Source organism: Marmota monax, unplaced genomic scaffold (genome assembly GCF_021218885.2).
Source record: "Marmota monax isolate L192 unplaced genomic scaffold, Marmota_monax_Labrador192_F-V1.1 WCK01_AAM20220418_F8-fsc00008, whole genome shotgun sequence".
Taxonomy (NCBI): domain Eukaryota; kingdom Metazoa; phylum Chordata; class Mammalia; order Rodentia; family Sciuridae; genus Marmota; species Marmota monax.
The window spans coordinates 4211552-4239165 of record NW_026694432.1 but is presented as its reverse complement, the minus strand read 5'-3'; the positions used below and the strand labels follow the sequence as shown (position 1 = coordinate 4239165).

Here is a 27614-nt window from a genome sequence, read left to right as displayed (position 1 = left end):
TTATCATTGTAAAACTAAGAATATTTTCATGACTTTTTTGTGCTTAGCTGTTACATACAGGGCAATCTGTCTTTAAGTAGGCATAAAATTGGTCTTAAAAAAAAATAGGGGGTGGGCTGGAGATGTGGCTCAAGCGGTGACGTGCTCGCCTGGCATGCGCGCGGCGCTGGGTTCGATCCTCAGCACCACATACAAATAAAAAATAAAGATGTTGTGTCCACCGAAAACTGAGGAATAAATGTTGAATCTCTCTCTCTCTCTCTCTCTCTTAAAAAGAATTTAAAAAAAAAAAAAAAAAATAGGGGGTGGGGATGTGGCTCAAGTGGTAGCGCGCTCGCCTGGCATGCTTGCGGCCCGGGTTTGATCCTCAGCACCACATACAAACAAAGATGTTGTGTCTGCCGAAAAAAACTAAAAAAACAAATAAATATTAAAAAAAAAAAATAGTGCTGGGCATGGTGGCACATGCCTGTAATCCCAGCAGATCAAGAGGCTGATGCAAGAGCATCAAGAATTCAAGGCCAGCTTCAGCAAGTAGTGAGACCCCCCCAGCAATTTATTTATTTATTTTTAATATTTATTTATTAGTTTTCGGCAGACACAACATCTTTGTTTGTATGTGGTGCTGAGGATCAAACCCGGGCTGCACGCATGCCAGGCGAGCTCGCTACCGCTTGAGCCACATCCCCAGCCCCACCCCCTAGCAATTTAGTGAGACCCTATCTGAAAATAAAAAAACAAAAAGGAGGCTGGAGTTGTGGCTAAGTGGTAGAGCACTTGCCTGGCATTTGTGAGGCCCTGGGTTCGAGCCTCAGCTACATATAAATAAAATAAAATAAAAAGATCCATTGACAACTAAAAAAACAAAACATAAAAGGGCTGGGGCTGAACTGGGGCTGTAGCTCAGTGGCTGTAGCTCAGTGGCAGAGTGCTTGCCTAGCATGTGTGAGGCACTAGGTTTGATCCTCAGCACCACATTAAAACAACAACAACAACAACAACTAAAATAAAGGCATTCTATCCATCTACAACTACCAAAAAAAAAAAAAGGAGGGGGCTGGGAATATAGCTCAGTGGTAAAGCACCCCAAGTTCAGTCCCCAGTACTAAACAAACAAAAACATTTGGAAGGACTACAATGTGCTAGTCATCATTGTGAAAGAACCTTGTAGACCCCTAATAATTCTGTAAGGTAGGCTTTATAATCATCCTCCTTTTATAGATAAAGGCACAGATTTGAGAAGTAAAGACAACCAGGAACCACCCCATCATTGTTTCCAGCTACAGAGCCCTTTCCTGTATGTCATCCCACAGTGCTTCACTTCTAGGGGCAGCAATGGTAGTACTGCTTGATGGTTAAGAGCACCAGCTTTGGATAAAACCTGAATTTGACTCTCCACTCAGTCACAACTGTGATTCACAGAAGTTATTTAACTCCCTTTGTCCTCAGCTGCCTCACCAGTAAAATGAGGAAAATGCCTTTCCCGTAGGGCTGTTAGGAGGACAAATGAGATAAAGCACACAAAGTCCTGTTATTGTAGGGACAAACGAGGCAAGGCACCAAAGATAGCAGGAAACAGTTTTATTTGGCTGCAGCCAGGTTCAGAGGGCACAGCTTTTGTTGTAATCAATCAATCTCCTGAATCCCTAGTTCAGGTAGTTTCAGAGTTTTATACCCAGCATGTAAGGAGTGGGGCTCAGAAGTTCAGTCTGCAGAAGTTCACATAAAAGCAGCTTTTTCTTTCACTGTTTTGGACAAGTTAACCCTTCAAGGACAACACCTGAGAAGGAGACAGCTTCTTCTCCCCTTTCTTTTCTCCCCCTGCTAGTTGTTACAATGGAGCCCAGTTGGTAACTTATCTTAAAAATGTAGACATCTCTGTGAAACCCAGTTCAAGGCCAGAGGGCTTGTTTGCACATTTCTACAAACTACTATACTGTGTATGTTTGTGAAAAACTAGTAAGGGGGTGTCCAGCACTTGGAGTACTGGTATCATCTCAGCCAGTGGCCAAGTAAAACAGGGCGACAGGAAAATAGGAAGTTTATCTACATTGAACTCTTCTGCAGAGACTCTTTTGCTGACAGTCCTAAAATCAGCCATGGTGAAGATTTCTAGAGAAGCCCAGTTAATACTTTCTGAGGAGAAAGGGAGTGCCACTTCACAGTGTGAACATTGTAGGCAGGAATGGGGATGTGTGTATAATGCATGCCCCCCCCCAAGAAAGGGCACTAGGGGGGCTGGGGTTGTGGCTCAGCGGTAGAGCGCTCGTCTGGCATGTGTGAGGCCCTGGGTTCAATCCTCAGCACCACATAAAAATGAAATAAAGATGTTGTGTCCACAAATATTAAAAAATAATTTTCTCTCTCTCTCTTAAAAAAAAAAAGATATTGTGTCCAACTGAAAAATAAAAAGAAAAGAAAGAAAGGGGCATCAGGCTCCATTCCTGCTTCATTCATTTTGTTTACTGGGTGTGAAGTCCAGGAGGGCCCAGGACTGGGACAGGGTAATCCAGAGAAGAGTCTGGAGGGAGTGGCTGGGGAAAAAGGCTCTACAAAGAAACTATTAGAGCTAATAAATGAATTCAGCAAAGTGGCAGGATATAAAATCAACACGCATAAATCAAAGGCATTCCTGTATATCAGCGACAAATCCTCTGAAATGGAAATGAGGACAACCACTCCATTCACAATATCTTCAAAAAAAATAAAATACTTGGGAATCAACCTAACAAAAGAGGTGAAAGACTTATACAATGAAAACTACAGAACCCTAAAGAGAGAAATAGAAGAAGATCTTAGAAGATGGAAAAATATACCCTGTTCATGGATAGGCAGAACTAACATCATCAAAATGGCGATATTACCCAAAGTTCTCTATAGGTTTAATGCAATGCCAATCAAAATCCCAACGGCATTTCTTGTAGAAATAGAGAAAGCAATCATGAAATTCATATGGAAAAATAAAAGACCCAGAATAGCAAAAACAATGCTAAGCAGGAAGTGTGAATCAGGCGGTATAGCGATACCAGACTTCAAACTATACTACAGAGCAATAGTAACAAAAACAGCATGGTACTGGTACCAAAACAGGCGGGTGGACCAATGGTACAGAATAGAGGACACAGAAACCAATCCACAAAACTACAACTATCTTATATTTGATAAAGGGGCTAAAAGCATGCAATGGAGGAAGGATAGCATCTTCAACAAATGGTGCTGGGAAAACTGGAAATCCATATGCAACAAAATGAAACTGAATCCCTTTCTCTCGCCATGCACAAAAGTGAATTCAAAATGGATCAAGGAGCTTGATATCAAATCAGAGACACGCCGTCTGATAGAAGAAAAAGTTGGCTACGATCTACAGTCGGTGGGGTCGGGCTCCAAATTCCTCAATAGGACACCCATAGCACAAAAGTTAATAACTAGAATCAACAAATGGGACTTACTCAAACTAAAAAGTTTTTTCTCAGCAAAAGAAACAATAAGAGAGGTAAATAGGGAGCCTACACCCTGGGAACAAATCTTTACTCCTCACACTTCAGATAGAGCCCTAATATCCAGAGTATACAAAGAACTCAAAAAATTAGACAATAAGAGAACAAACAACCCAATCAACAAATGGGCCAAGGACCTGAACAGACACTTCTCAGAGGAGGACATACAGTCAATCAACAAGTACATGAAAAAATGCTCACCATCTCTAGCTGTCAGAGAAATGCAAATCAAAACCACCCTAAGATACCATCTCACTCCAGTAAGATTGGCAGCCATTATGAAGTCAAACAACAACAAGTGCTGGCGAGGATGTAGGGAAAAGGGTACACTTGTACATTGCTGGTGGGACTGCAAATTGGTGCAGCCAATTTGGAAAGCCGTATGGAGATTTCTTGGAAAGCTGGGAATGGAGCCACCATTTGACCCAGCTATTCCCCTTCTTGGTCTATTCCCTAAAGACCTAAAAAGAGCATGCTACAGGGACACTGCTACATCGATGTTCATAGCAACACAATTCACAATAGCAAGACTGTGGAACCAACCTAGATGCCCTTCAATAGACGAATGGATAAAAAAAATGTGGCATTTATACACAATGGAGTATTACTCTGCATTAAAAAATGACAAAATCATAGAATTTGCAGGGAAATGGATGGCATTAGAGCAGATTATGCTAAGTGAAGCTAGCCAATCCCTAAAAAACAAATGCCAAATGTCTTCTTTGATATAAGGAGAGTAACTAAGAACAGAGTAGGGACGAAGAGCTTGAGAAGAAGATTAACATTTAACAGGGATGAGAGGTGGGAGGGAAGGGGAGAGAGAAGGGAAATTGCATGGAAATGGAAGGAGACCCTCAGGGTTATACAGTGGAGGGGGTAGAGAGAGAGGAGGGGAGGGGAGGGGAGAGGAGGGGAGGGGGGATGGTGGAGGATGGGAAAGGCAGCGGAGCACAACAGACACTAGTATGGCAATATGTAAATCAATGGATGTGTAACTGATGTGATTCTGCAATCTGTGTATGGGGTGAAGGTGGGAGTTCATAACCCACTTGAATCAAAGTGTGGAATATGATATGTCAAGAAATTTGTAATGTTTTGAACAACCAACAATAAAAAATAAAAAAAAAAGAAAAGTGCAAATGATGGATAGTTTGGGCCCTCAAAAAGAGCGGGGGGGGGGTGCCCGCTGGGACAGTGGCTCAGCGATAGAGCGCTCGCCTACCCTAGCACTTGTGAGGCCCTGGTTCAATCCTCAGCAACCCAAGTTGGGGAGAAGGGGGCGCCCTGTGGTGCAAGGCCTCCATGCTTTCCCAGGAAAGATGCTGCTGAAGAGTTTATGAAGTCGATGGGGGCCCAAAAGTCCAGTCTGCTGCTGCTCTCAATCCTCTTGGACAGCCTGTTCCACTGAGCGCTGGCTGGGTCGAGTCTTCCTGGGCTGAGGCCTGATTACAGTCTGCGTGCCTAATTGCTGCTATACCAGTGCTTCTTCCGAGGGCGCCTAAGTGGAGCGGATGCCCTCGGCTGGCAGCACAGGCTGGCCTAAAGTGCAAGGACACCCGGAGCGATCCCAGCCGGCAGCCCCATTTGACCTTGACCCTTGCGCGTCGCCAGCCTCGGTCTCGGCGCACTCCCCCGCGGGCCCGCGCCCCGCCCCTCCTTCAGGCGGGCGCGGAATCCCCTGCGATCCAGGCCGGGTTTTGCGGAGGAGCCGTCCGGCTGCTCCGGCTGATTCCTCATCTCTCTCCCTCCACTCTCGGCATCAGTCCGCGGCGGGAGATCATGGTGCCAGACGAATGGTGGCCGGCGCTGTCTGGAGCCTCCGGGGCTGCCCTGGTCTGCTGTTTCGTGGCTGCGGCCGTGGCCCTGCGCTGGTCCGGGCGCCGGTCGGCGCGGGGCGCGGCGGCCCGGGCGCGGCAGAGGCAGCGAGCCGGCCTGGAGAACATGGACAAGGCGGCGCAGCGCTTCCGGCTCCAGGTGACCGCCAAGGCCAGGGCGGGGGTGGGTAGGGCGCGGGGGTAGCCCCGGTAGCACTTTCAGCCTCCCGGACGCGCGGAGGACAGGCGGGCAGCGCAGGTGTAGGACTTTCTTCTCTTTACCCTGAGGCATTCTCTCTCTTTCCGAGCCAGGTAGGGCTGGGTGAGGTGGAGGAAAGAAACGAGAGGCACAGGTCGGGTCTTGTAGGTCCATCGCCACACGGGGTCAAAGAGGAGCTTTGCTCCGTGCCAAAGAATTTCGAATACGGACTATCTGAATGTTAGAACGCTAGTGTGAGTACCATGTATACGCCAGTATGCAACCACGGAGTCCTGGCCCGGGCATCCACAGAGCTTAAGGTTCAAGCTTGTTGGTTTGTGCACGAATATCTTCAGAGCAAGCCAGAAAGAGACTTGCCCAAGTGCACAATGAATTGTTGGTAAAGCTAGAGTGGAGGTCTTCCCAGCTCCTGCTGTCCAACCCCTGACAACCCTTTCCAACAGCAGGTTTAGTTCTAGCCTTCCCCGGATGATCTGTCAATAAGCTTTGCTTCTCCCTGTGCTACTTCTGGATCATCTCAGTGTTTGACTGCAGGGGAGGTGCACCCTGGGGGAGGGGAATGGCATCTAGAAGAGGGACTTTCCTTCAGGTGTATGAAAATTGGCCCCACTTAGAAACCAAAATGCTGACCTCTGGGAGATATTCTCACATGCAAAGGGAAAGAAGACTTACCTTGGGTATTTGTGGGATCTCCCAGGTGTTGGGCACACGCCTGTAATTCCAGGGGCTCAGGAGGCTGAGGCAGGAGGATCCAAAGTCCAAAGCCAGCCTCAACAAAAGCGAGGCGCTAAGCAACTTAGACCCTATCTCTAAATAAAATATAAAATAGGGCTGGGGATGTGGCTCAGTGGCCGAGTGCCCCTGGGTTCAATTCCTGGTGCCCCCCCCCCCAAAAAGAAAACTGAAACTAATGGATGACTTCTCAACCAGCTTGATGAGTGGAGTTTGGAACCAAATATATATATTTTTTTCTAAATTAGTTTTTAGTTGTCAATGGACCTTTATTTTATTTATTTATATGTGGTGCTGAGAATCGAACCCAGTGCCTCACACATGCTAGGCAAGCACTCTGCCACTGAGCCACAACCTCAGCCCTGGGAACCAAATATATTTTTATTTCAATAAATAAATATGCTCTGGCCTCAGGAATGATGTGAAGTAAATTGAAATTTACAGCCAGCCAAAACTTTACCCACATTCAGGGCCACACCCTAGTATCTGATGCCCAGTTTCCCTAATCCCTCTTCTGCTCCTCCCCACTGCAGTGAGCTGGAGAGTTCCACTGGGCACCTAGGTTCTAGTTCAGGCTCTGCCCAACTCAAAAAATCACTTGCTATAACTGACCACCTGCTAAGTGGCAATTTTCAATGACTCCCTCTCTGCCTTCCATCTATGTACATCCTCCTGACTCCTGCTGTTCCCATCACCTGGGAGATCTAATTTGTTATACATGATGGCAGAATTCGATTCATTTCATATTATATATAGAGAGACAATTTTTCAAGACACTGATTGTACACAAAGTATTTTCACACCATTCGTGTCTTGTACTTAGGGTAATGATGTCTAACTCATTCCACAATCATTCCTACTCCCATGCCCCATCCTTTCCCCTCTCTCCCCTTTGCTCTATCTAAAGTTCCTCCATTCCTTCCATGCTCCCCCACCAATCACCATTATGAGTCAAGATCCTCATATCAAAAAAGAAAACAAAACAAAAAAACATTTGGCCTTTGGTTTTTTTGGGATTGACTTGCTTCACTTAGCATAATATTCTCCAACTTCATTCATTTACCTGCAAATACCATGATTTTATTCTCTTTTAATGCCGAATAATGTTCCATTGTGTGTATATACCAAAGTTTCCCAATCCATTCATCTATTGAAGGGCATCTAGGTTGGTCATTAGTCAGTTTTTAGAGTTCTCTTCTCCCAGATTGGGAAGTCCCTGATGTTCAACCCAGACTGGTCACTACCTAATCAGGGGTTCTTCACTGCTTAGTCTCTTCTTTGGCTGAGCGATGGAGATACCCCTCACACAGGGTCCTCCTGATGATCCCTGGTTCATTCTGGACCACCCTTGGCTGCCCCACTCCTGTCCTTCTGTGAAGCCAGCTGAGTTCTACCAGCTCTTAGCTCAGTGCGGCGAGCAGGTGCAGGAATCTGCCCACAGTTCCTGCCCACAGGAAGGAATCCTGAGAGTCACAAGGAATGCATTTGACTGGCAGGGATGGGAGGGGGGGCATTGGTGGTGGTAGAAGGATGGCTCTTTCTCATTTCAGTTCCCAGTATCATTTTTTTAAAGAACAGAATCTTCCAGGACAGACATTTTGAATCTGAAATACAAAGAGGTGTTTCTATACCCTTCCTATAGCAGGAGACCTAGCCTCAAACACCAAAGTTTGGCTCTTTCAGGAGGAGAAATTACATTTTTGGGTTTCTTTTCTTTTTTTTTTTTTTAGAGAGAGAGAGAGAGAGAGAATTTTTTAATATTTATTTTTTAGTATTTATTTTTTAGTATTCGGCGGACACAACATCTTTGTTTGTATGTGGTGCTGAGGGTCGAACCCGGGCCGCACGTATGCCAGGCAAGCGCGCTACCGCTTGAGCCACATCCCCAGCCCCTACATTTTTGGGTTTCTAATGACCAGAAACCAAAGGGACTTTGGAGCCCCTGAGGTTCAGCAGTCAGTAAAGGAGTGTTTTGTTTTGTTTTTGTACCAGGGATTGAACCCAGGAGTACTTTACCACTGAGCTACATTTCTAGCCCTTTTTTATATTTTATTTTGAGACAGGGTCTCACTAAATTGAGGGTCTTGCTAAATTACTGAAGCTAGCTTTGAATTTGTGATCTTTCTGCCTCAGCCTCCCAAGCCATGGGGATTACAGGCCACTTTCCCCAGTTTTTTTTTTTTTTTTTTGAGCTGTAGTCTCACTATGTTACCCAGGCTGATCTTGAACTCATGGGCCTCTAGTGATCCTTTTGCCTTAGCTTCCTGAGTAGCTGAGACTATTGATGTGCACCATTTAACTGGCTAAGGGGTGGGATCTTGAAGCCAATAACTTTGTAGGCCTTGGGATAGGGACCAGCCTTAGGACCAATTCCTTCCCCTGCTCACCCCTGTGCCTTCTTCTAGGCTCTGGGTCCTTAGATGAGGGAGGCAGGACCAGAGGCTGTTCAGCAGCCTTTCTTCTGGGACTTTCTTAACCCAGCTCTGAATAGCAAGGGCCATTCGGAAAAGAAGGATCCAGGCAGCCCTGGGAACACACAGTACTTTTGTAGTATCGTCTCCCTGATAGATAATGGACAAAGCTAGCTAGCTAGCTGTGGACCAAGGAGGACATACACTGGATGTATGTGTGATTGAGTGTGTGTGGGGGTGCTATGTATCTCTGAGTCATCACAAAATGATTCACCTCTTCAGAGCAACTCTAGAGAAAGTTATGTTTTTGATAACTCTGTCGACCATAGAGGTTTACTCAAAACAACCATTCACCCGTTTTTCCCATCTGACCCTTGAGTGAGTTTGATAGGCTTTCTAGACTGAAGGGAGACCATTGCTAAGGCTGGGACAGGCACCACAGGATACTGTGCCTACCTCTGTGCCTTCAAACACATGCTTTTGGTGCACCCTCAATGCCTTTTCCACCTTATATACCCACCCACTTAGCAGAGACCCACTGGTCCTATGAATGCCACTTCCTTTCAACTGGATCCCACCTCTGGTTCCATCTCCTGGCTTTCTCCAAGTCTGCCTTACACAGAACTTTGAGATAATTCCGTAGGTGAGTTGAAGGAGAACATGATTACCATTGAGATTAGTGGCAAACATGATCAAATGGAGAGATATCTTTTTTTTAAAAAAAATTAAACTCTCATCCCAGCCCCTTTTCCTTTTAATTTAATTTATTTAGGAAATATCTTGAAACAGAACAAAAACAATAAAAACCAGGAGGGAAAAGAAAAGTGACAGGGAAGACAATCCAGGAGACCTGAAATTAGGACAATAGGTGGTTCAAGGAGACAACGAAGCCGAGGAGAGGCAGTGCTTAAAAGATAGGTACAGTAGCCCCCTCTTGAAAAGTTCCCATGCAGGGTGGCCACACAGTGAGGACATCAGTATACATCCCTGCATTCTCCACACAAAATGAGTTTCCCCATGTTCAGATGGGCCTTCTGGAGGCGCAGGCCTACTTTGGTGTCTTGTGAAAGAATGTCTTGGCTGCCTAATATTAGTTGAAGACTTAAAAATAGCTGTTAGCAACTGTATCATCAATTGTCAACAGGAAGAAACCTAGGAAAGAATTAAAATTCGGGGATGGTGTGGCTGATAACTTGCAGCTGTCTCTGTGGGCACTTGGTGACAAGGTGGGAGGAGACAGCCAGCAGACAGCAGGTGGTAATTATCCCAGGTTGGTGGGCTCTCTGCTGATCTTAATTTCTTCCCCATACTTTTAGGTATTTTCTTGAAAACAATGAGCACATATTTTTATAATCAGAAAACCCCCACATTTTCTGTTTCCATTGTGAGATGGGAGAGGCAGAATGTAGTATTCTGTATAGTGTGATCATTTTGTATAAAAAGAATAACTTTTAAAAATATATATATTTGGGCTGGGGATGTGGCTCAAGCTGCAGCACGCTCGCCTGGCATGCGTGGGACGCTGGGTTCGATCCTCAGCACCACATAAAAATAAAATAAAGATGTTGTGTCCACTGAAAACTAAAATAAATAAATAAATAAATATTTAAAAAATTCATTCTCTCTCTTAAAAAAATATATATTGATATATATATATATATATTGATATGAGCACATATTGGTGCACCCTCAATGCACCAATATGTGTAATTTATTTATTTTAGTTGTAAATGGACCTTTATTTTATTTATATGCAGTAGTGACACTCGAACCCAGGGCCTCACACATGCTAGGCAAGTGCTCTACCACTGAGCTACAACCCTAGCCCCTCATAAACTTTTTTTTTCTTCCTCTGTAAAAGTTCATTAGAAACTATTAAGAATAGTTTCCTTTTCAGTAGAGGGACTGTGTGGGGTGGAGGAGTATGTGTGTGAATATCACTTTTCATTTTATGTGCCTAAAAACAAACAAACAAAAACAACTCAACAAGGGTTATCTGGTGTATTTGGGTAGAGATCAGTGACCCACCTTTTTCTACTCTAGATTTCTGTATTAAAAAACATACCAAGGGGACTGGAGATATACCTCAGTTGGTAAGTGCTTGTCTCACATGCACAAGGCCCTGGGTTCAATCCCCAGCACCACAAAAATAAAGGGGGGGGGGCATACCAAGTGCTGGGATTGTAGCTCAATTGTAGAGCACTTGCCTAGCATGTTGTGAGGCACTGGGTTCAAGTCTCAGCATCACCACGTTAAAATAAAAAAATAAAGGTCCATCAACAAATAAAGTAAAAATTTTAAAAAAGAGCATACTAAGGCTGGGTTTAGTGGCACATGCCTGTAATCTCCCCTTCCTGAGAGGCTAAAACAGGAAGATTGAAAGTTTGAGGCCAGCCTCAGCAACTTAGTGAGACCCTGTCTCAAAATAAAAATACAAAGGGCTGGGGATGTGGCTCAGTGGTTAAGGGCCTCTGGGTTCAATCTCTGGTACTCCCCCTCCCCCCCCACCAAAGGCAAACCAAGAAAGTATATCCGTTTAACAAATTCAGGGAAGGACTCCTGAGGACATTAGGTATAATGGCCATGGTCGATGGGGGTGGAAGGTGTTCAGTTGTGGAAGTGTGGTGTGTGTTTGGGGTACAGAGGAGTCTGACAGGACCATGGCTTGTACGTTCCTTCTGGAACAAGCTCTGGATCTTGGTGCATGACAGGATGGGAATTTTAAGGGGGCAGGCAAGGCCAGATTGAGCTTTGGCACTTGTCTGGTCCTAGAAGGAATGGCGGGCCAGAGGGACAGGGCTTGGGCAGGGCAGCAGTTAGGTTCCCTGTGTGACCCAGGAGAAAAAGATGAATGTGGGTGAGCGTCCTGGTGGAGGGGTAGAGGAAGCCGTTTTTCCAGAGCTTGGTGACGGGTTGGATGTGGGTAGGAGGGAGAGGGAGGTTCTTGAATGACTGGGTGTTCCCCTGAATACCTGAAGGGATGATGGTGCACTTGCCTGAGTGAGGGTCCAGGGTCCAGTGAGGAGGAGGAACCCTGCTGAAAGTGTGGGGGGTGGTGATGAGCTCAGAGGGAAGGACATGGAGGGGTGGGACAAGAGTAGCCCCATGAGTGGGTTCAGGCCCACTTGGATGGGACTGAGTGAAGGATCCTGAGGCTGTGGGGCAGGCAGAGGACTGGAGAGAGTCAGGGGCATTTGTGGAGGTGGAGTGGTAGCCAGCGAGGCCGGCTCCTAGCACGTGAAAGGGAAGATGAACCCTGGAGAAGCCTCCAAGAGCTTGTATTTCCCCCTGAATCTGGTTCCTTCTCATCTTCCAGGTCGTGGCTGGAGTACCGTCTCTTCAAATAGGCCAGCTTGGCCCATCTAAGTCAGTCCTCTCATTCCCGCCACAGTGCTTGTTGATCTGCTGTCTCACACTTGCCATGACCTGTCTGTGACTTAGCTTTTTATTTGCTGGGTCTTCCTGGTTCTTTCTAAATTCATAGCCCCTCACATAGTAGGTGCTCAGAATATGTTTGTTGACTGACTAAATCAATGAATGATAGAGGAAGTAGTGAAGAGGGCAGGAGGGAAACCAGGGAAGTGAACTATCTATCTTCAGGAAGAATTGATGAGGATGCCTCATGGAAATGTGGAGTAAAGTCAAGGAGGTCTCTGGTGACTTGGCAGAAATAATAGGGAGCCAGGTGAACAGTTGGGGCTGTGACTAAGTGTCTGCTAGTTGGTCTAATACCCTTGAGGATGGAAGCAGGTGGGTGTTTGTGGGAAGGGCTGACCCCAGAGACCTGGAACCGTGGAGAGCAGTCCCTTCCACCCATGTGCTGCCCCTCATCACACCCTGTTTTATTTTCTTTATCTCCGGGTCAAATTCTTGTTTGTTTACCTATTAATTCCCTGTTCTCTATCCCTGCCTTGTGTAAGCTCACATGGGCACAGCTTTTCATTCACTGCCTAATCCCCATGCCTGCCATGGCACTGGTACAAAGGCGACATCTCATGAGCTGGTGGAATAAAGTATAAATCCTTCCTTTCAGGTGTAGTCTCCAGCCCCTCTGAAGGAGTCTTGTTCTTGGCCTCCCTTGCAGGGGTTGGGTGATCAAGTGCAGGTGGATAGCCAATGAGGAGCTTGTGCTAAGTAGGCAAAGTACAGCCATTTACCTTTATGGTCCTAGGCCAGGTACTTCCTCTCTGAGCCTGTTTCTTTATCTGCATAATGGGAGTGGTAGTAACTTTTTTTTTTTTTTTTGGTACCAGAGATTGAAGCCAGGGGTGCTTAACCACTGAGCCACATCCCCAGCTGGTTTTTATATTTTATTTTGAGACAGGGTCTTGCTAGGTTGCTTAGAGCCTCAGGAAGTTGCTGAGGCTGGCTTTGAACTTGCAATCCATCTGCCTCCGCCTCAAGAGTCGCTGGGATTCAAGTGTGAACCACCACGCCCCACTAGTGGTAGTAACATTTAATCAAAACGTGGAACACAGCCAGGGGTGGTAGCATACTCCTGTAATCCTAGTTATTCAGGAAGTTGAGGCAGGAGGCCAGTCTTGGCAATTTATTGAGACACTGTCTCAAACAAAAACAAAACCCAAGGATGGGTGTGGTGCCTGGGGGCAGTAGGCCTACAATGGTGATTGGTTGGTGCAACTGCTGGGCTTGGCCTCCAACAGGCTACTGAAGGAGGGATATTCATTGCCCAAAGGTGGCAAGGGCTTGCCCAGGCCAGGTCCTGGCCCTGGTGTCAGAACTGTGTATGGGCATGTCTGTCGTGGATTGGCATGTGGAACTGAGCTTCTGGAGTATGAGAGGGCTCAGGGGCCTGGGCCACAGGAATCTGCTGCAGGCTCAGGGGCCTTTGGGAAGAGGGGACTGATCTGAGTGTGTTTCTCCTAGAACCCCGACCTGGACTCAGAGGCGCTGCTGGCCCTGCCTTTGCCTCAACTGGTGCAGAAGTTACAGAGTGGAGAGCTGTCCCCTGAAGCTGCGCTCTTCACCTATGTGGGAAAGGTAAGGTTGCTGCCCTCCAGCCCCGATATTCTGCTCACTCTTCCTCCCTTTCTCTGTAAGGTGTGTGAGGAAAACCTGGCCTAGAATGATCCTGCTGAGGGCAAGGGTGGGACCAGAGTGCCAGGGACTACCAGGGAGGGAAGAGGCCAGAGAGCTCTGTGTGGGCGTGAGTGTGCACGTACATGTGGAGGAAGACACTGAACATGTTGTTTTATCTAGAAAACTGGCTTTCAGCCCAGACTTTTCTGTCCCTTACGCCTCCACTCTTTGGTCACCAAGTCTGGTCTGTTCTATCTTCTGTTTCTCTTCAGTTCCTCCCTTGTCTTTATCCTCCTTCAGCCACCCTGGCCTTCACTACACTCACCAGCAGCAGCCTCCTGGCCAGGTGCCCTTTCGGCTCTGCAGTCCTTGGTGGTCAGGAGTTCAGGGCATTAGAGTGTCAGTGCTTAGGACCTGCCATGCTCTCCACTGGCTTTCCCTCTGCTTTGCCCCTGGGCTTGGCCTCCAACAGGCTACTGAAGGAGGGATATTCATTGCCCTGGCTGAGCCTTTAGGGCTCTGAGCAGGATGCCTCCATGCTCACCTGGCCCCTGCCCCCTGCCCTGCCAGCCCTCTGCATGCTCTCTGTCCACAGCAGGCCTGTCTTCTTCCTTTTCCATGCCCATGTGGGCTCTTTGTGGACAGTTTGCCTTATTTGTCTTTGAACCTTAGTACTGAACACACAGAAAGTACTCAAGAAATATGTGCAAAAAAGAAAGGAAGGACAAAGTTTGCATTATGAGTGTGACTTGTGTGTGATAGTATGACCGCTAAGCAGATGGGCCTGTGTATTAGGTGAGGGGTGATATGACAGGTACTACAGCTGAGAGAGGGTGAGAGAGCACGGGTGGCAGGTGTCACTGACAGAATCTCAGCAGATGGTGATGCTTTTCCCTGACAAGGACCCTGAAAGCCCCTCACTCTTCCTTGTCACCAGAAGAGAGAGTTTTGGTTACAAATGTTGGGCTCCTCCCTTCCTGCCTTGGGTGGCCTGGGGATAGATGTTACACAGTCCTGGGTGTAGCAGCACAACCTGCACCCCCCCCCGGGGGGGGGGTCTCACAGGAACCAGAGGAGGCACTGAAGGCTGTACAGGGCTCTCCCCTAGCCTTTCCTCTTGGCCCCTGAGGCTGTAGTTGGGGACTCTAGATAGACCTCCACAATCATTCCTTTCTGTCATCATCCTTCACTGCAGCCAGTCACTTCCATGTGCCTTGATTATCAGAAACAAGAGGACTTGGGAAAGGGGAGGTTGGGCTGGGCCAGGTATGGGCCAGGCATGGGGTAGAGGAGACAGTGTTGGGCTGGGGCCTGAGTTTAGCCAGCTCCACAGTTGACCCTCAGGTGACCTGACATGGAGGTCTGCCCCTGTCTGGTTCCCATCTGCCTCGCTGGGCAGAGACTGGCTTAGAGGAGTGGGAGCAGAGGCCAGTGGTCATCTTTCTCCCAACTCATCTCTTGTTGGGGAATATTTGAGGACTGTATCTTGCTCCCCCAAGTGTCCTGGCCCTGGAGGTTCTCCCTCTCCACCCCCGTCTCTGTCTTTCTCTTTCTCTTCTCTCTCTTTCTCCTCTCTTTCTGTGTCACGAAGTTGAAAGCTGGAGATAGGATGAGGCTGGGGCCAAATGTCCCCAGCTAGGAGGATGGTGGGCATTAGGTGTTCCTGGCTGTGGGCCATGTTGCTGGTTACCCTTTCCCTGGGTATATTTGAAAAGACCAATTTTATATGATGCACATTTTATCACAATTAAAAAAAAATCCCATTTCACTTTACTTTGTTTCAATTTCTCTCCTCTTCAGGCCTGGGAAGTGAACAAAGGGATCAATTGTGTGACTTCCTACCTGGCTGACTGTGAGACTCAGCTGTCCCAGGCTCCACGGCATGGCCTGCTCTATGGTGTCCCCTTGAGCCTCAAGGAGTGCTTCAGCTACAAGGTACACCCTACTGTGATATCTGTTCCTCTCTGTCCCTGTAGCCAATTCTGTGTCCAGGTCATTTGGGTCCCTCAGAGGAAATATCAAGTCCAGAGGACCATGGATATGCCTGGCTTCAGCCAGTATGACAGTGGTGGAGGGGACTGTGGGCTGCAGAGGGGCTCCTTACTCATCTGCATTGTCCTCTTGGTGCTTGTGCTTCCTCCAGGGCCATGACTCTACGCTGGGCTTGAGCTTGAATGAAGGAATGCCAGTGGAGTGTGACAGCGTGGTGGTGCAGGTGCTGAAGCTGCAGGGTGCCGTGCCCTTTGTGCACACCAACATCCCCCAGTCCATGTTCAGGTTGGGTCTCAGGGGTTGGGCCTCAGTAAGGTGAGGTGGGGTGGGCAGGGACACCAGTGCCAGCATGACCCAGACTGACCTGTTCTGTTTCCTCCAGCTATGATTGCAGTAACCCCCTCTTTGGCCAGACCCTGAACCCATGGAAATCCTCCAAGAGCCCAGGTGGCTCCTCAGGGGGTGAGGGGGCCCTCATTGGGTCTGGAGGCTCTCCCCTGGGCTTAGGCACTGACATCGGGGGAAGCATCCGTTTCCCTTCTGCCTTCTGTGGAATCTGTGGCCTCAAGCCTACTGGGAACCGCCTCAGGTATGGTGGGTATAGGAAGCTTCTGGGCCCCTTGCTATTTGACCTTGGCCTAACTTCCCACATCTCTGGGCTCCAGGCAAGGATTCATTCACCAGATTTTTGCTGGGAGGAAGTATTACCATCACAGTCATATGTGGTTCCTGGTTTCCTGTGCTAGGAATTTAGAGATGCTGCTTGGGCTTGAGGGTGGGCAAAGGGTAGCCATTTTCTATTTCCAACATTTGTGTTTCTTATTCAGCAAGAGTGGTCTGAAGGGCTGTGTCTATGGACAGGTGGCAGGTGAGGTCTGGTTCCTTCAGTCCCTGGAGGAGGGTGGGGGTCAGCCTGATCCACCTCTGTCCCTCTTTCTCTGGGGGGCAGTGTCTGGCTACCAGGCCCTCTAGATTTGAGTTCTGACCTTGTCTTGCTCAACTCCTGGGCCATAGTCCAACTCATGCTTGCCAGCCCCTGAGCCTATTGGGGCTGGATGACCTCTCTTCCCTCCCCTCCCCTCCTTGCCCCACAGTGCAACTCTCAGTGGGCCCCATGGCACGGGATGTGGAGAGCCTGGCACTATGCCTGAGAGCCCTGCTATGTGAAGACATGTTCCGCTTGGACCCCACTGTACCCCCAGTGCCCTTCAGGGAGGAGGTGAGTTGGGTGGAAAAGGGGGAAAGGGGGTGAACTTCTGAACCTAGTCATTGTGGGCAGGTGTCCCAGGCCCTGTCCCAGGAAAACTGTCCCCAGATCTGAGGGCAGGGTCAACTGCTACTCCATAGATGGACACAAGGTGGCACTCTTGTCTGCATTTGGAAACCCTCAGGCTTTCAACCTCTGCTGGTGTCAGAGGACCAGTCAGGACCTTTTTCTCAGTCAGAGAAATCTTGTACCTAGGCTGTATTTTATTCTCAGTAAATAGCAGCCTTACTTACAATAGTCCTATCTATATCCCCAGAAAACAGCATGCTTGGCACCTAGGGTGAGCAAGCTGTGGGTAGTGTAGAGTGCCTGCTCGCCAGGATATCACCAAGACAGCCCCATTGATCAAAGCTGAGCTCATTACTTTCTGAACTGGTGGAACCCTGCCTCAACAGCCTGAGCTGTGCCCCAGAGGGTGGATTGGGGAGTCTGGATTAGGCAGGTCTTCCAACATGCATGTTGGCTGTGATTAGATAAGGATTATGATCTAATTGTTGAGGACTGGGGAAAAGCAAGCTGAGGACTTTGAGGTAAGAGGTTCAGAATCATGGGGTATAAATGTCATTTGATGCTTTTTACTGAAGAGCTGATGAAGACTGTTCAAGGATCAATAAGATGCTGGTCTTGATGACACATTTCTACAATCCCAGCAACTCAGGAGGCACAGACAGGAGGATCAAAAGTTTGAGGCCAGTTTTGGGATAACTTAGTGAGATCCTGTCAAAGTAAAAAATAAAAATAAAAGTTCTGGGGGTGTAACCTAGTGATAGAGTGCCCCTTGGTTCAATCCCCAGTATCAAAAAAGGAAAAAAAAAAGAGAGAGAGAGATGGGGAGGGAAGGACAGAGGGAGAAGAGGAGAAGAGGTCCCTCATTGATGTCTGGAAAGTTTATCATGGGGACAGGGCAAGGTAGTGGAGCATATTGGCTCAGGAGACAGAATACCTGAATATGGGCCTAATCTTATCTCTGCATTGGGTGACCTTAGGCAAGTCCCAGCCCCACTCTGGGCCTCAGACTCTAGGTAGACCTCAAGCCTCAGTTTCCTCATATGACCAATGGGAATCCTCATCCATGCTCTGTCTGCCACCGAGTCATTGTGAAGGTGTTTTATGAATAGGTCATATGTGGAAGGGATTGACCTTGCTGATGATCTGTTTTCAGGGGAAACAGTGCCAGAGGGATCCAGGCTGTAGCTTTGTAGCTGTTTCTGGGGCTGAGTAGCTTCTCTGGCTTCTAGGAACTCTGCTCAGACTGTCCTCTCCTGTCCTGCTCCTGCCCTGACCATACCCTCTGTGTTTGCTCCCAGGTCTACACAAGCTCCCGGCCCCTGCGTGTGGGGTACTATGAGACCGACAACTACACCATGCCCAGCCCAGCCATGAAGCGGGCTCTACTGGAGACTAAGCAGAGCCTTGAAGCTGCTGGCCACACGGTATGACTGTAGGAACCCACAGTCCTGGCATCTCCTTTCCTCCAAGGCAGTCTTCCTGGTACCCACGGCCATTCCCTCCCAGGCCCTCAACCTCTTGATTGTTTAATTATTGAGGATAATGACTGTCACCCTATGGGATCAGTATGTAGACGGCAGGCCGGAATTATTGAAGAGAGAAGATCATGAGAACTCAGCCAGCGCTGGGTAATGTGTGAGCGCTGCATTTGGTTTGGCGGTGGGCGGGGAGGTTCTCAACCCCAGACAAGGTACACAGCCATCCAGAGGTTTCTGGGGCCCTGAAATGGTAACACTGGGAGAATTCTACGACTCCAGAATTCTCTCATGAGGGATATTTTTACGGGGAGTTTTCATGGGCCAGTAAAGCATCCTTTAATGGCTCTTGTGAGAGCTACCATGTGGCAGAATGGGTACAGCCCATCCTTAGGGTCCCTGGGACAGCAGGCGGAGTCATGGGAGCCAAGGGTTGTTAAGTCTGGGGGCTTTAAACCCCTCAATCCCTACAGCTGGTTCCCTTCTTGCCAAGCAACATCCCCTATGCTCTGGAGACCCTGTCAACAGGTGGGCTGTTCAGTGATGGTGGCCACAGCTTCCTCCAAAACTTGTGAGTACTGTTGGGCTTCAGGGTCTGTGGTGGAATCAAAGAAATACCCAGCCCAGGGATAGCAAGACCCAACTCAGCTGCACACGAAGAAGGCCTGGGCCTCTGGGAAGGGACCTTGCTGTCCCTCCAGCTGTGCAAGTTGAGCCTGGAGACACTTTGCCAGGGAGAGTTTGGAAAGGTGCCAGCCTGATAGGAGGCAGAATTGTACATCTGTAGCTCCTGAGCAGAGCTGGCTGTCCAGTAGAAGGTGGGCAGGGGGCTTCCTTGTCTGTCTGGGGAAGATTAGAGTTCAGGATGGGATTATGGCAGGAGGATGGGAATATAGATGAGCATGGCTTGGAAGGAGGCAGACAAAGGGATTGGAGACCACTAGTTACTGGGTTCTGATAAGGAGAGATGGGGGAAGGGTGGAGAACAGGACACAGTCAGTGAGGAGCAGGCCAGGAGGGATACCAGGGTGGGAGCACCAAGACTCTGCCTTTTATCTCCCAGCAAAGATGATTTTGTGGACCCCTGCTTGGGGGACCTGATCTTAGTTCTGAAGCTGCCCAGCTGGCTTAGAGGACTGCTGGCCTTCCTGCTGAAGCCTCTGGTGAGGGCACAAAGAGTGTGAGGAGCTAAGGGACAAGGGAGGCTCTGGGGTCGCCCATCCTGTGATGCCCTGTGGTCTCTGGCTCTTCCCAGCCTTCCCTTGGTCTTTCTGGGCAGGCATGGCTGCCACTTCTCTCCACCCCAACTGCTCTCCTCCCCATCCCCTCCAACCTTCTTGCCTAAAGGGGTGTGACCTGTGCCTGGGGAAGGTATGGAGTGGGTGGCATAGTGGCCACCCATTACCCCAAGCTTAGTCATTGACCCTGTGTGTGTTCCTGTGCAGTTCCCACGGATGGCATCCTTTCTCAGCAGCATGAGGCCTCGGTGAGAACATTTCCATGCTAGATGTCTTCCCCTATCTTTCCCCGACCCAGATCTGAGTCCAGGTGGTTTCTGACAACTGGAAGTAACTTCTGGGATGGAATTGGATAGGCAGGGGGGCAACCTGTGTGACCCCAGGGGGACCTTGAAGCATAGGGTCCAGATCTGGCTGGAGAGCAAAAGCAAGGAGGGAACAGAGGGGAGAAGTAGAAGAGAGAAGACGGACCTGGCGGGGGCACAGGGATCAGAAGGAGTTGGCCCTGGCTGGGTGACACATGGGGTGTTGGACACTGGGGAACCAGGTGAAATGCTGTTAGAGATCTGAAATGAATGGATGCATGGGGTCCCATCTTCTCCTTAGTGGCTCAGACTGAAAAAGCAGGGCACAAATGACCCCATTTCCAGCCCTGGTGTCCTGTGGACTCCCTCCTCTCACTGTAACACTTAGGACCTTTGACAGCCCTGGCCTCTGCAGGGTCCTGAGGGTAGTAAGAAATCAGTCCTGGTCTAGGCTGGCTCTGCTGTGGAGTCACTAGGTGATCCTGGCTGTGGCCATGCTGGCTGGTGACTTCACTCTCTCTGCGCAGGTCGGCTGGAAAGCTCTGGGAACTGCAGCATAAGATTGAGGTGAGGCCTGAGCCCTTACTCTACAGAGGTGGCAGGGGAGGGTGGAGTTGTTCAGGGCACCTGCCTCAGGGTCTTCTAGCCACTGCTCCCACTGGTCTCCTGGAGAGACCTGTCATCCCCGCCCCCTACCTCCATCCTGCACGTTGGACCCTGCTCTCTGATGCTCATCTGCCCAGGTCCCATGGGGCTGGGTCAGCATAGGACTCCTGTTCTTTGCCCCTTTGGAGCTGCCTGTGGCTATGCAGGACATGGCTTCACCTCAGCAGGAAGTGTCTATAGTTTGGGCAGGAGGTGGAGGTGGAAACAACAGTGTTCCCAAGAAGCTTTGCTGCCTGCCTGTGGACCTCTTCCTGGCTCAGCTCAGATCCAGCTGCAGGTGCTGGGACCAGACCCCTGCCACTGTCCCTGTGTTGAACTGTCCTGGTCTGAGTACCTCCCTGGTGTGCTGGCATTCCCTCAGGTGTACCGCAACTCTGTGATTGCTCAGTGGAAAGCGCTGGACCTGGATGTTCTGCTAACCCCCATGCTGGGTCCTGCTCTGAACTTGAATGCCCCAGGCAGGGCCACAGGTGAGGCCTGCTGCCCCACCTGCTCTCCTCACACTCCACCTGCCCCTTCTTTTCTATGGATTCAGCCCTGAGCCCTGTGGAGCTACTGGAAGTACAGGAGGAGCACTGAGGGAGGACCCCAATACTGGGGGAGCACTCCGCTCTTGGGGGAGGCTGGCTGGCTGGAGAGATGGGAGTCATGTGGGATGCTCTGGGAGGGAATGAGCTCCCTGTCATAAGCACTATTCAACTTGGGGATGTTTAGTTAGAGTCTACTTTGGGAAATGGTATTTGAATCTAGATGAGATCTAGATAAGCCAAGAAAATAGGAATGATGTTTGAGGCAGGGAAACTACCTGGACAAAGGCACAGGGCAAGCATCTGTGGCTCCTGGACTTTGCACTGAAACACCAATCCTGGGAGAGGGCTTTTCCCTGACTCTGGAAGCAGGGTGCTATTTCACAAGGAGGGTGATCAAGGCCTAGAAAGGACAGTTGGCTCTGCCAGTCTCAGGGCCTGCTGCAGCCACTGTGATGTGTTCCAGGGGCCATCAGCTACACCGTGCTCTACAACTGCCTGGACTTTCCTGCGGGGGTAGTGCCTGTCACCACAGTGACTGCTGAGGACGAGGCCCAGATGGAACATTACAGGGGCCACTTTGGGGATATCTGGGACAAGGTGCTGAAGAAGGTGAGGCCTGCCCATGCCCTCAGTTCACTCCCTGCCCCAGCTCTGCCTGCTGAGGAGGGAAGCCTCAGAGCTGTTTTTAAGCGAGCCCCCGGGCTAAGCCGGCCTGCCTTGCTGCCTCTCCTCTCTAGTGGGGCACATGCTTTCTGGGCCTGGAGTGGGATCCTGCTTTGCTGTCCATCCTGATACCTGTGTCCCCTGCAGGCCATGAAGAATAGTGTGGGGTTGCCTGTGGCTGTGCAGTGCGTGGCTCTGCCCTGGCAGGAAGAGATGTGTCTGCGGTTCATGCGGGAGGTGGAGCAGCTGATGACCCCTGAAAAGCGACCATCCTGAGACTGCCTGCCTACCCAGCCTCAGAAGATCTGAGACCCATGTGCTCTGTGGCCTGGTCTAGTCAGAGCACACTGTCACATGTGAGGAAATGTTAAGCATGGGGCAGGATCTTCCAATGTCTCCTTGCCTGGCCCCCTGCAGAAGTGCAGACCTCACTCCCCTCTGGTCCCCTCTCCAATGTGATTCCCCACCCCATGTGGCAGCCAGCAGGTGTGACATGGCCCAAGGTACCAACAGGCAAAATATACCTCCTCCTTTGTGCACTTTCTGGGCATCACCGTTAGGGTGCTGGGTGCTGGAGCCAATTAAGAGTAGGATTGGCTTGACCTTCAGGAGCCATGTCACTCTCCTGATTCAAAATCTCCCTTGGCATCCATCACCCACAGAGCAGGTGCAGCTCGTATCCTGGGCCCTTCACCCAGGCCCCTCCTGTCTTGGACTCAGCCTAGCTTTGCTGGACACAGCCCTTAGTCTTCCTTCCTTCTTTCCTCTCTCTGACATGCCTTTTCTGTTCTTCCACCACTCAGTCCTTTGAGGCCCCACTTGGATTCCTCTTTCTCCAGGAGGCCTTCTGTCTTTCTTCTGGGCCCTGGAGGGTGTGAGCTGTTTCTTCCTGGTCTGCCCTGTTGGGGTGGATAGCTTCTGTGGTGGGTCTGCCTTCGTGAGCATATGGCTCTCCTTGACAGCAGGGACCTCACTACCTACATCTTTGTTCTCTGTGACCAGCACAGAGCAGCAGGAGAATAATCTAATTGGGCTGCAGGGAATTGAGTGGAAGCAGAGCGCCCTGACTGGTGCGTTGGGCAGAGGAGCCCACTGGCAGGATTGGCCACCAGGAGACAAGGCAGTCTGGTAGAGAGCCCTTGCAGGGCCTGCCAAGGCCTGGATTGCTCTAGAAAGGCTTCTTGGATGAGGACCTATGCTGAGTTTAGAAAGTTCCTAGAGGCTGAGATAGTTGAAGAGGACCTCCCACAGAGAAGGGACAGTATGCCCAGAGACAAGATGAGCTTGATAACACAGGTATGTCAAATAGGCACAAAGGAAGCAGAGTTCAGCTGGCTCTGAGGCCGGACCAATGTGAACTTGGGTGGCCAGGTCAGGAACTTGAATTCTTTCTCAAGGGTGATGGGGACACTCAAGGGGTCATGTAGGTTTGGGAGGAGAGTAGTTTGCAGTGGCAAGGCCTGAGCAGCTGCCGGGGATTGAGAGGCTATCTGAGAAGTGACAGTGGGCTGAAGGTGAGCTCTGCAACTGTCTCTGCCCTGTCCTGTCTGCCAGCTGGCCTCTTGCTGGACTGGACTGCACTGCAGGTGGGATATGAGGTGGGGGTGGCTAGTCTGTGATACCACCCTCCTCAGCAGAATGCCCTGACTTAGGCCATAGCCTTATTCTCCTGTAGCTGAAGTTTTGGGGCCTGAGCCCCCAGGGAAGGACAGTCCCCTCCCCTCCCTCTGCCAGCCTATTTCACACTGTTTTTGGAGTCTTAGGTAATTTCTCTTGCCCTTCCCAAGACTTCCTTCTCTGCCCTGATTTTTTCTACCCCTCTGGAAACCTGCCAGGTTGCAGGCCCCGTGGCACCTGCACTGCCCACCAATGCTGTTCCTGCCTGGGAGGGGCCACTTTTGGCAGATATGTGACCCCACACCTTGGAGCTGACTCAATGGCCCAACCTATTTTGCCCTGATTCCTTGTAACCACTGCTGTAGTTTTGTCTGTCATTCCATAGAGCCACCTGCCATCTTCCCCAGCTCCCTCCTCCTGTCCATTTCCCTTTCAGTTGCTGATGTCGTTGTGCTTTCAGACACAAGGCTGCAGATTGGTGGCACTGCTCCTTCATCTTCCTTCACTGGCTCATTGATTCAGCCCTTGGAGGCTCAGCATGGCCACATCCAGCCTGCAGCTGAACAGAGCTAGAGACCAACCTGAACCAAGTCTGGCCCATCCTTTAGAGGCTCCTGGGACAGATGGACATAACCAACATGCCTGCTCCCCTGGCCATCAGAGCTGGCAGGAAGGATAGAAAAGGGCAGGGCCTCCATGCTTCCAAGGGAAGGGAGACATGGTCACAGAGCACATGAGTATCCCCTGAGTTACTTTTTTACCACTGTGCTCTTGTGCGAGCTTCTCATCTGAGCACTGCGATAACTTGCTACCCCGCAGGGCTCCCTGCTTCCATCCTCCCCTCCCAATGTATTCACAGGGTAGCCAAAGTGATCCTTCAGAAGTGTACATCAGATGGGAATCTCCTGCTAAAGTCCTTCCAGTGGCTTCCCAGCTGGCCTAGAATAAAATCCAGTCTCTCCTTGTGTCTTACAGAGCATGTGGCTTTGTAAGAGGTGCTCTCTTCCACCTCTCCAGTCTTGGGGGTCTCTTTCTCTCGTCACTTGTGCTCTGGCCACACAAGCTCCTTCATCTCAAGCTGGTCCCTGCCTCAGAGCTTTTGTGTTAGCTGTTCCCTCTGCCTGGAATATTCAGTCACCTTCTCTGATCACTAGCTTGTAAAATGTCCTACCTGGTCACTTTCTAACATGTCATCCTTTGTACTTTTTTAGTGTATTGTCACTATCTGAAGTCACTTATGGGCTTTTGTCTCCTCCACTAAAACAACCATACTTTTTCTTGTTCATGATTATATTCTTAGAACAAAGAGTGCTGAGAAGGTACTCAATTAATTCTGTGAAATGAAGTGAGCATCTGCTATGGGGGCCAGGTACTGTATTAGTGATGGGACTGCAGTGATGTATAAGATAGACTTGACTCACCTAGGGCCTTGTGCATGTAAGGCAAGCACTCTACCAACTGAGCTCTATCCCCAGCCCGGCTTCTGTCCTTTTGGAGCTTATACTCTGGAGGATATTTCTGGAAGGCAGGAAGGCAGGCAGGTATGGTAACAAAGATCCATGAATATTTAATACATGGAGTTACAAGGTGAATTTTGATTAGGAGAAAAGGAGGACAAGCATTCTGAACCACATTTACCAAGTACCTACTCTGAGCCAGGCACCTACCTCCAGTCACTTAGAGTCATGTCATTTAATTCTCCTGTTAACCCTTTTAAAGGCATTTTTGCCCCATTTTAAAGAAGGATTATGAACCTTGCCCAAGGTCCCATTTTTCTAGCTAGAAATGAGGGATTTGAATTAAAACCTGGGTAAGCCTCTGTCAGTGTCTACATAGGCCCTTTCTGATATCCCATGATGCTGAAGCACATTGAGCACATGGCCAGAGGAGAGAGAGCAGAAGTGGCTCCTTCCTGCCCGCCAGTCTGCTGGCCTCAAGCCCCAAGTCCAAGGCTGCTGCCTTTCCCCACTCACCATGTCCACGGCCACAGCGCCTTGCCTGACCATCCTGCCTCCAGGCTGATATCTCTGTCCTTTGCATGGCAGAAGGGGGGGCCTTCCTCAATGCACATCTGATTGCCCTTAGGGTCTTTAGTATCACTTGTACCAAGTGTGTAGACTCCTTGCTGTGACCCACAAGGCTGCACTCTACCTGATCTGCCTCTGGCATAGTAATGGCCTCAGCTCCTTGGCTTCCCAAGTGCTACATCCTGGTCACTCAGCCTGAGGGCAGCTCTGAGCACCATGTGTATCTCCCAACTCTGCCCCTAGCTCACCTTCCTGGAATGTTCTCCTCTCCACTTCAAGACCACCTCCTTGTTCAGGGTCAGGTGATTGTCCCTCACAACTCCACCAGCTGGTGTTGAAAGTGCTGCCTTGTAACCTGGGCACAGTGGTGCATACCTGTAATCCCAACAACTCAGGAGCCTGAGGCAGGAGGTCTGCAAATTGGAGGCCGCCTGGACTGTTTAGTGAGACTCTGTCTCAAGTATAAAAAAGACTGAATGTAGCTCAGTGGTAGAGCCTCTGGGTTCAATCACCAGGGCCCTTCCCCTCCCACAAAGTGTGCTTCCTACATGACTTAAAGCAGGGACTGTGTCTTAATGATAGAATCCAACATCTGTTAGACTGTGGAGTTGATAGCCCATCATCATTTGAAAATTGGGCATTATTATTTCCATTTGTATATGGGGAAACTGAAGTTCAGATAGGGTTGCTGATTTGTCCAAGGCAAATCAGTAAGGGGTACAGAAAGACTTGAAAATCACATGGTTCACTCCAAATTTTGTGTATTTTGCTCATTAGTTCAGTTACAAGAACAGGCATTAAGCATGCTCTAGGTACTTCTGGTGTGGAAGACAGAAGTAACACCCATGTACTTGTGTTCCTCTACTGATGCTGTATCCTTTAGAGACAGACATAATCAAGCCATGAGCTTCCCAACCAGGTCTATCTTCCCTTCACATTTCTCTAGCTGGCTGACTTGGCTAGATCTTCCTCAGTTTCCCACACTTGGGTTTAGAGTGGTGACCCTGGGCATTTTAGGCTGGTGAGGTCACTTGGGGTCCAGGCTGTAATAAAGTTAGCCTTTGTGTGCCCAGCACCCAGCACTGTGCCTAGTACTCAGTGGATACCCAGTGAAGGCTTGTTATTAATGAACCCATTTTGGCTACTCAAAACTACTTCCTCTTCTCATCCTCAATAGGGAATTTTCCATCAGTCCCTGATCCTTGACTCTTATTGCATTTATTTGTTTTCAGGATTTTGATTAGTGTCCCTAGAGACAAATAATTCCCCTCTATACCCAGCGTAGGGCTTTCTCCTGGTCCACAGATCCTCATTCACCCACTTCCCTTATCCCCCCAATCCCTCCTCTCCTTCATCCATCCAATGATGGATTCCTCCCACAGTGCATCAGAGTAAGCAATCAGAAATAGGCCCTGCCTGAATGGAGCTTTTATTCTACCAGCAAACAGAAATCAAATGTGTAATCACACAAAATATTTGTTACAAGTGCAATAAAGGGCTGGGTTTGTGGCTCAGTGGTAAAGCACTTGCCTAGCATGTGTGAGGCACTGGTTTTGATCCTCAGCACCAATAAAAATAAAATAAAGGCATACTGTCCATCTGCAACTAAAATAAAATAAGTAAATAAATACTTTAAAAAGAACTGTTAAAAAAAAAGTGCAGGGCTGGGGATGTGGCTTAAGCGGTAGCGCGCTCGCCTGGCATGTGTGCGGCCAGGGTTCGATCACATACAAACAAAGATGTTGTGTCCGCCGAAAACTAAAAAATAAATATTAAAAAATTCTCTCTCTCTCTCTCTTTAAAAAAAAAAAGTGCAATAAAGTGGATGTCCGAGGTGTTATGAGAATAACACCAAGTGGGACCCTATCTTACCCACAATGTGTATTCAAGGGAGTGTGTCCTAATGCTTTGTGGAGGAAGTGACATTGAGAACTGCATTGTTACAAGACAAAAGTGTGTTTCAAGAAGGGTGAAGCCAATGGTCTCAAATGCTGCCGATGCAACTCCGTGGAGTTCTCTGCGGTGATCTGGGTTGAAGCCTCACTGGACTGGGTGGAGGAGGGAGTGGAAGGTGACAGACAAAGGCAGCAAGTGTGGAGAGCTTGAGAACT

The 27614-nt window shown here is 49.2% G+C and overlaps 1 protein-coding gene across 1 annotated transcript; it reads left to right on the top strand.

The window, feature by feature from the left end:
• Positions 1–5192: 5192 nt before the first annotated feature.
• On the top strand, positions 5193–27286 carry Faah (fatty acid amide hydrolase). Its single transcript, XM_046469116.2, has 15 exons — positions 5193–5471; positions 13562–13675; positions 15515–15649; positions 15858–15991; positions 16089–16295; positions 16534–16574; positions 16801–16925; positions 18281–18406; positions 18931–19028; positions 19521–19620; positions 19903–19943; positions 20528–20567; positions 21028–21136; positions 21660–21805; positions 22007–27286. The coding sequence occupies exons 1-15, from the start codon at positions 5277–5279 to the stop codon at positions 22133–22135; spliced, it is 1740 nt and encodes a 579-aa protein (XP_046325072.1). The 5' UTR covers positions 5193–5276; the 3' UTR covers positions 22136–27286.
• Positions 27287–27614: the final 328 nt, after the last annotated feature.

What these genes read in the sequence shown, in the direction of transcription:
- Faah (XM_046469116.2), top strand. Translation starts at nt 5,277, where the DNA reads ATGGTGCCAGACGAATGGTGGCCGGCGCTGTCTGGAGCCTCCGGGGCT. An exon ending in CGCAGCGCTTCCGGCTCCAG is followed by an intron (nt 5,472 to 13,561) that starts GTGACCGCCAAG and finishes TGTTTCTCCTAG; the next exon opens with AACCCCGACCTGGACTCAGA. An exon ending in CACAGCTTCCTCCAAAACTT is followed by an intron (nt 19,029 to 19,520) that starts GTGAGTACTGTT and finishes TTTATCTCCCAG; the next exon opens with CAAAGATGATTTTGTGGACC.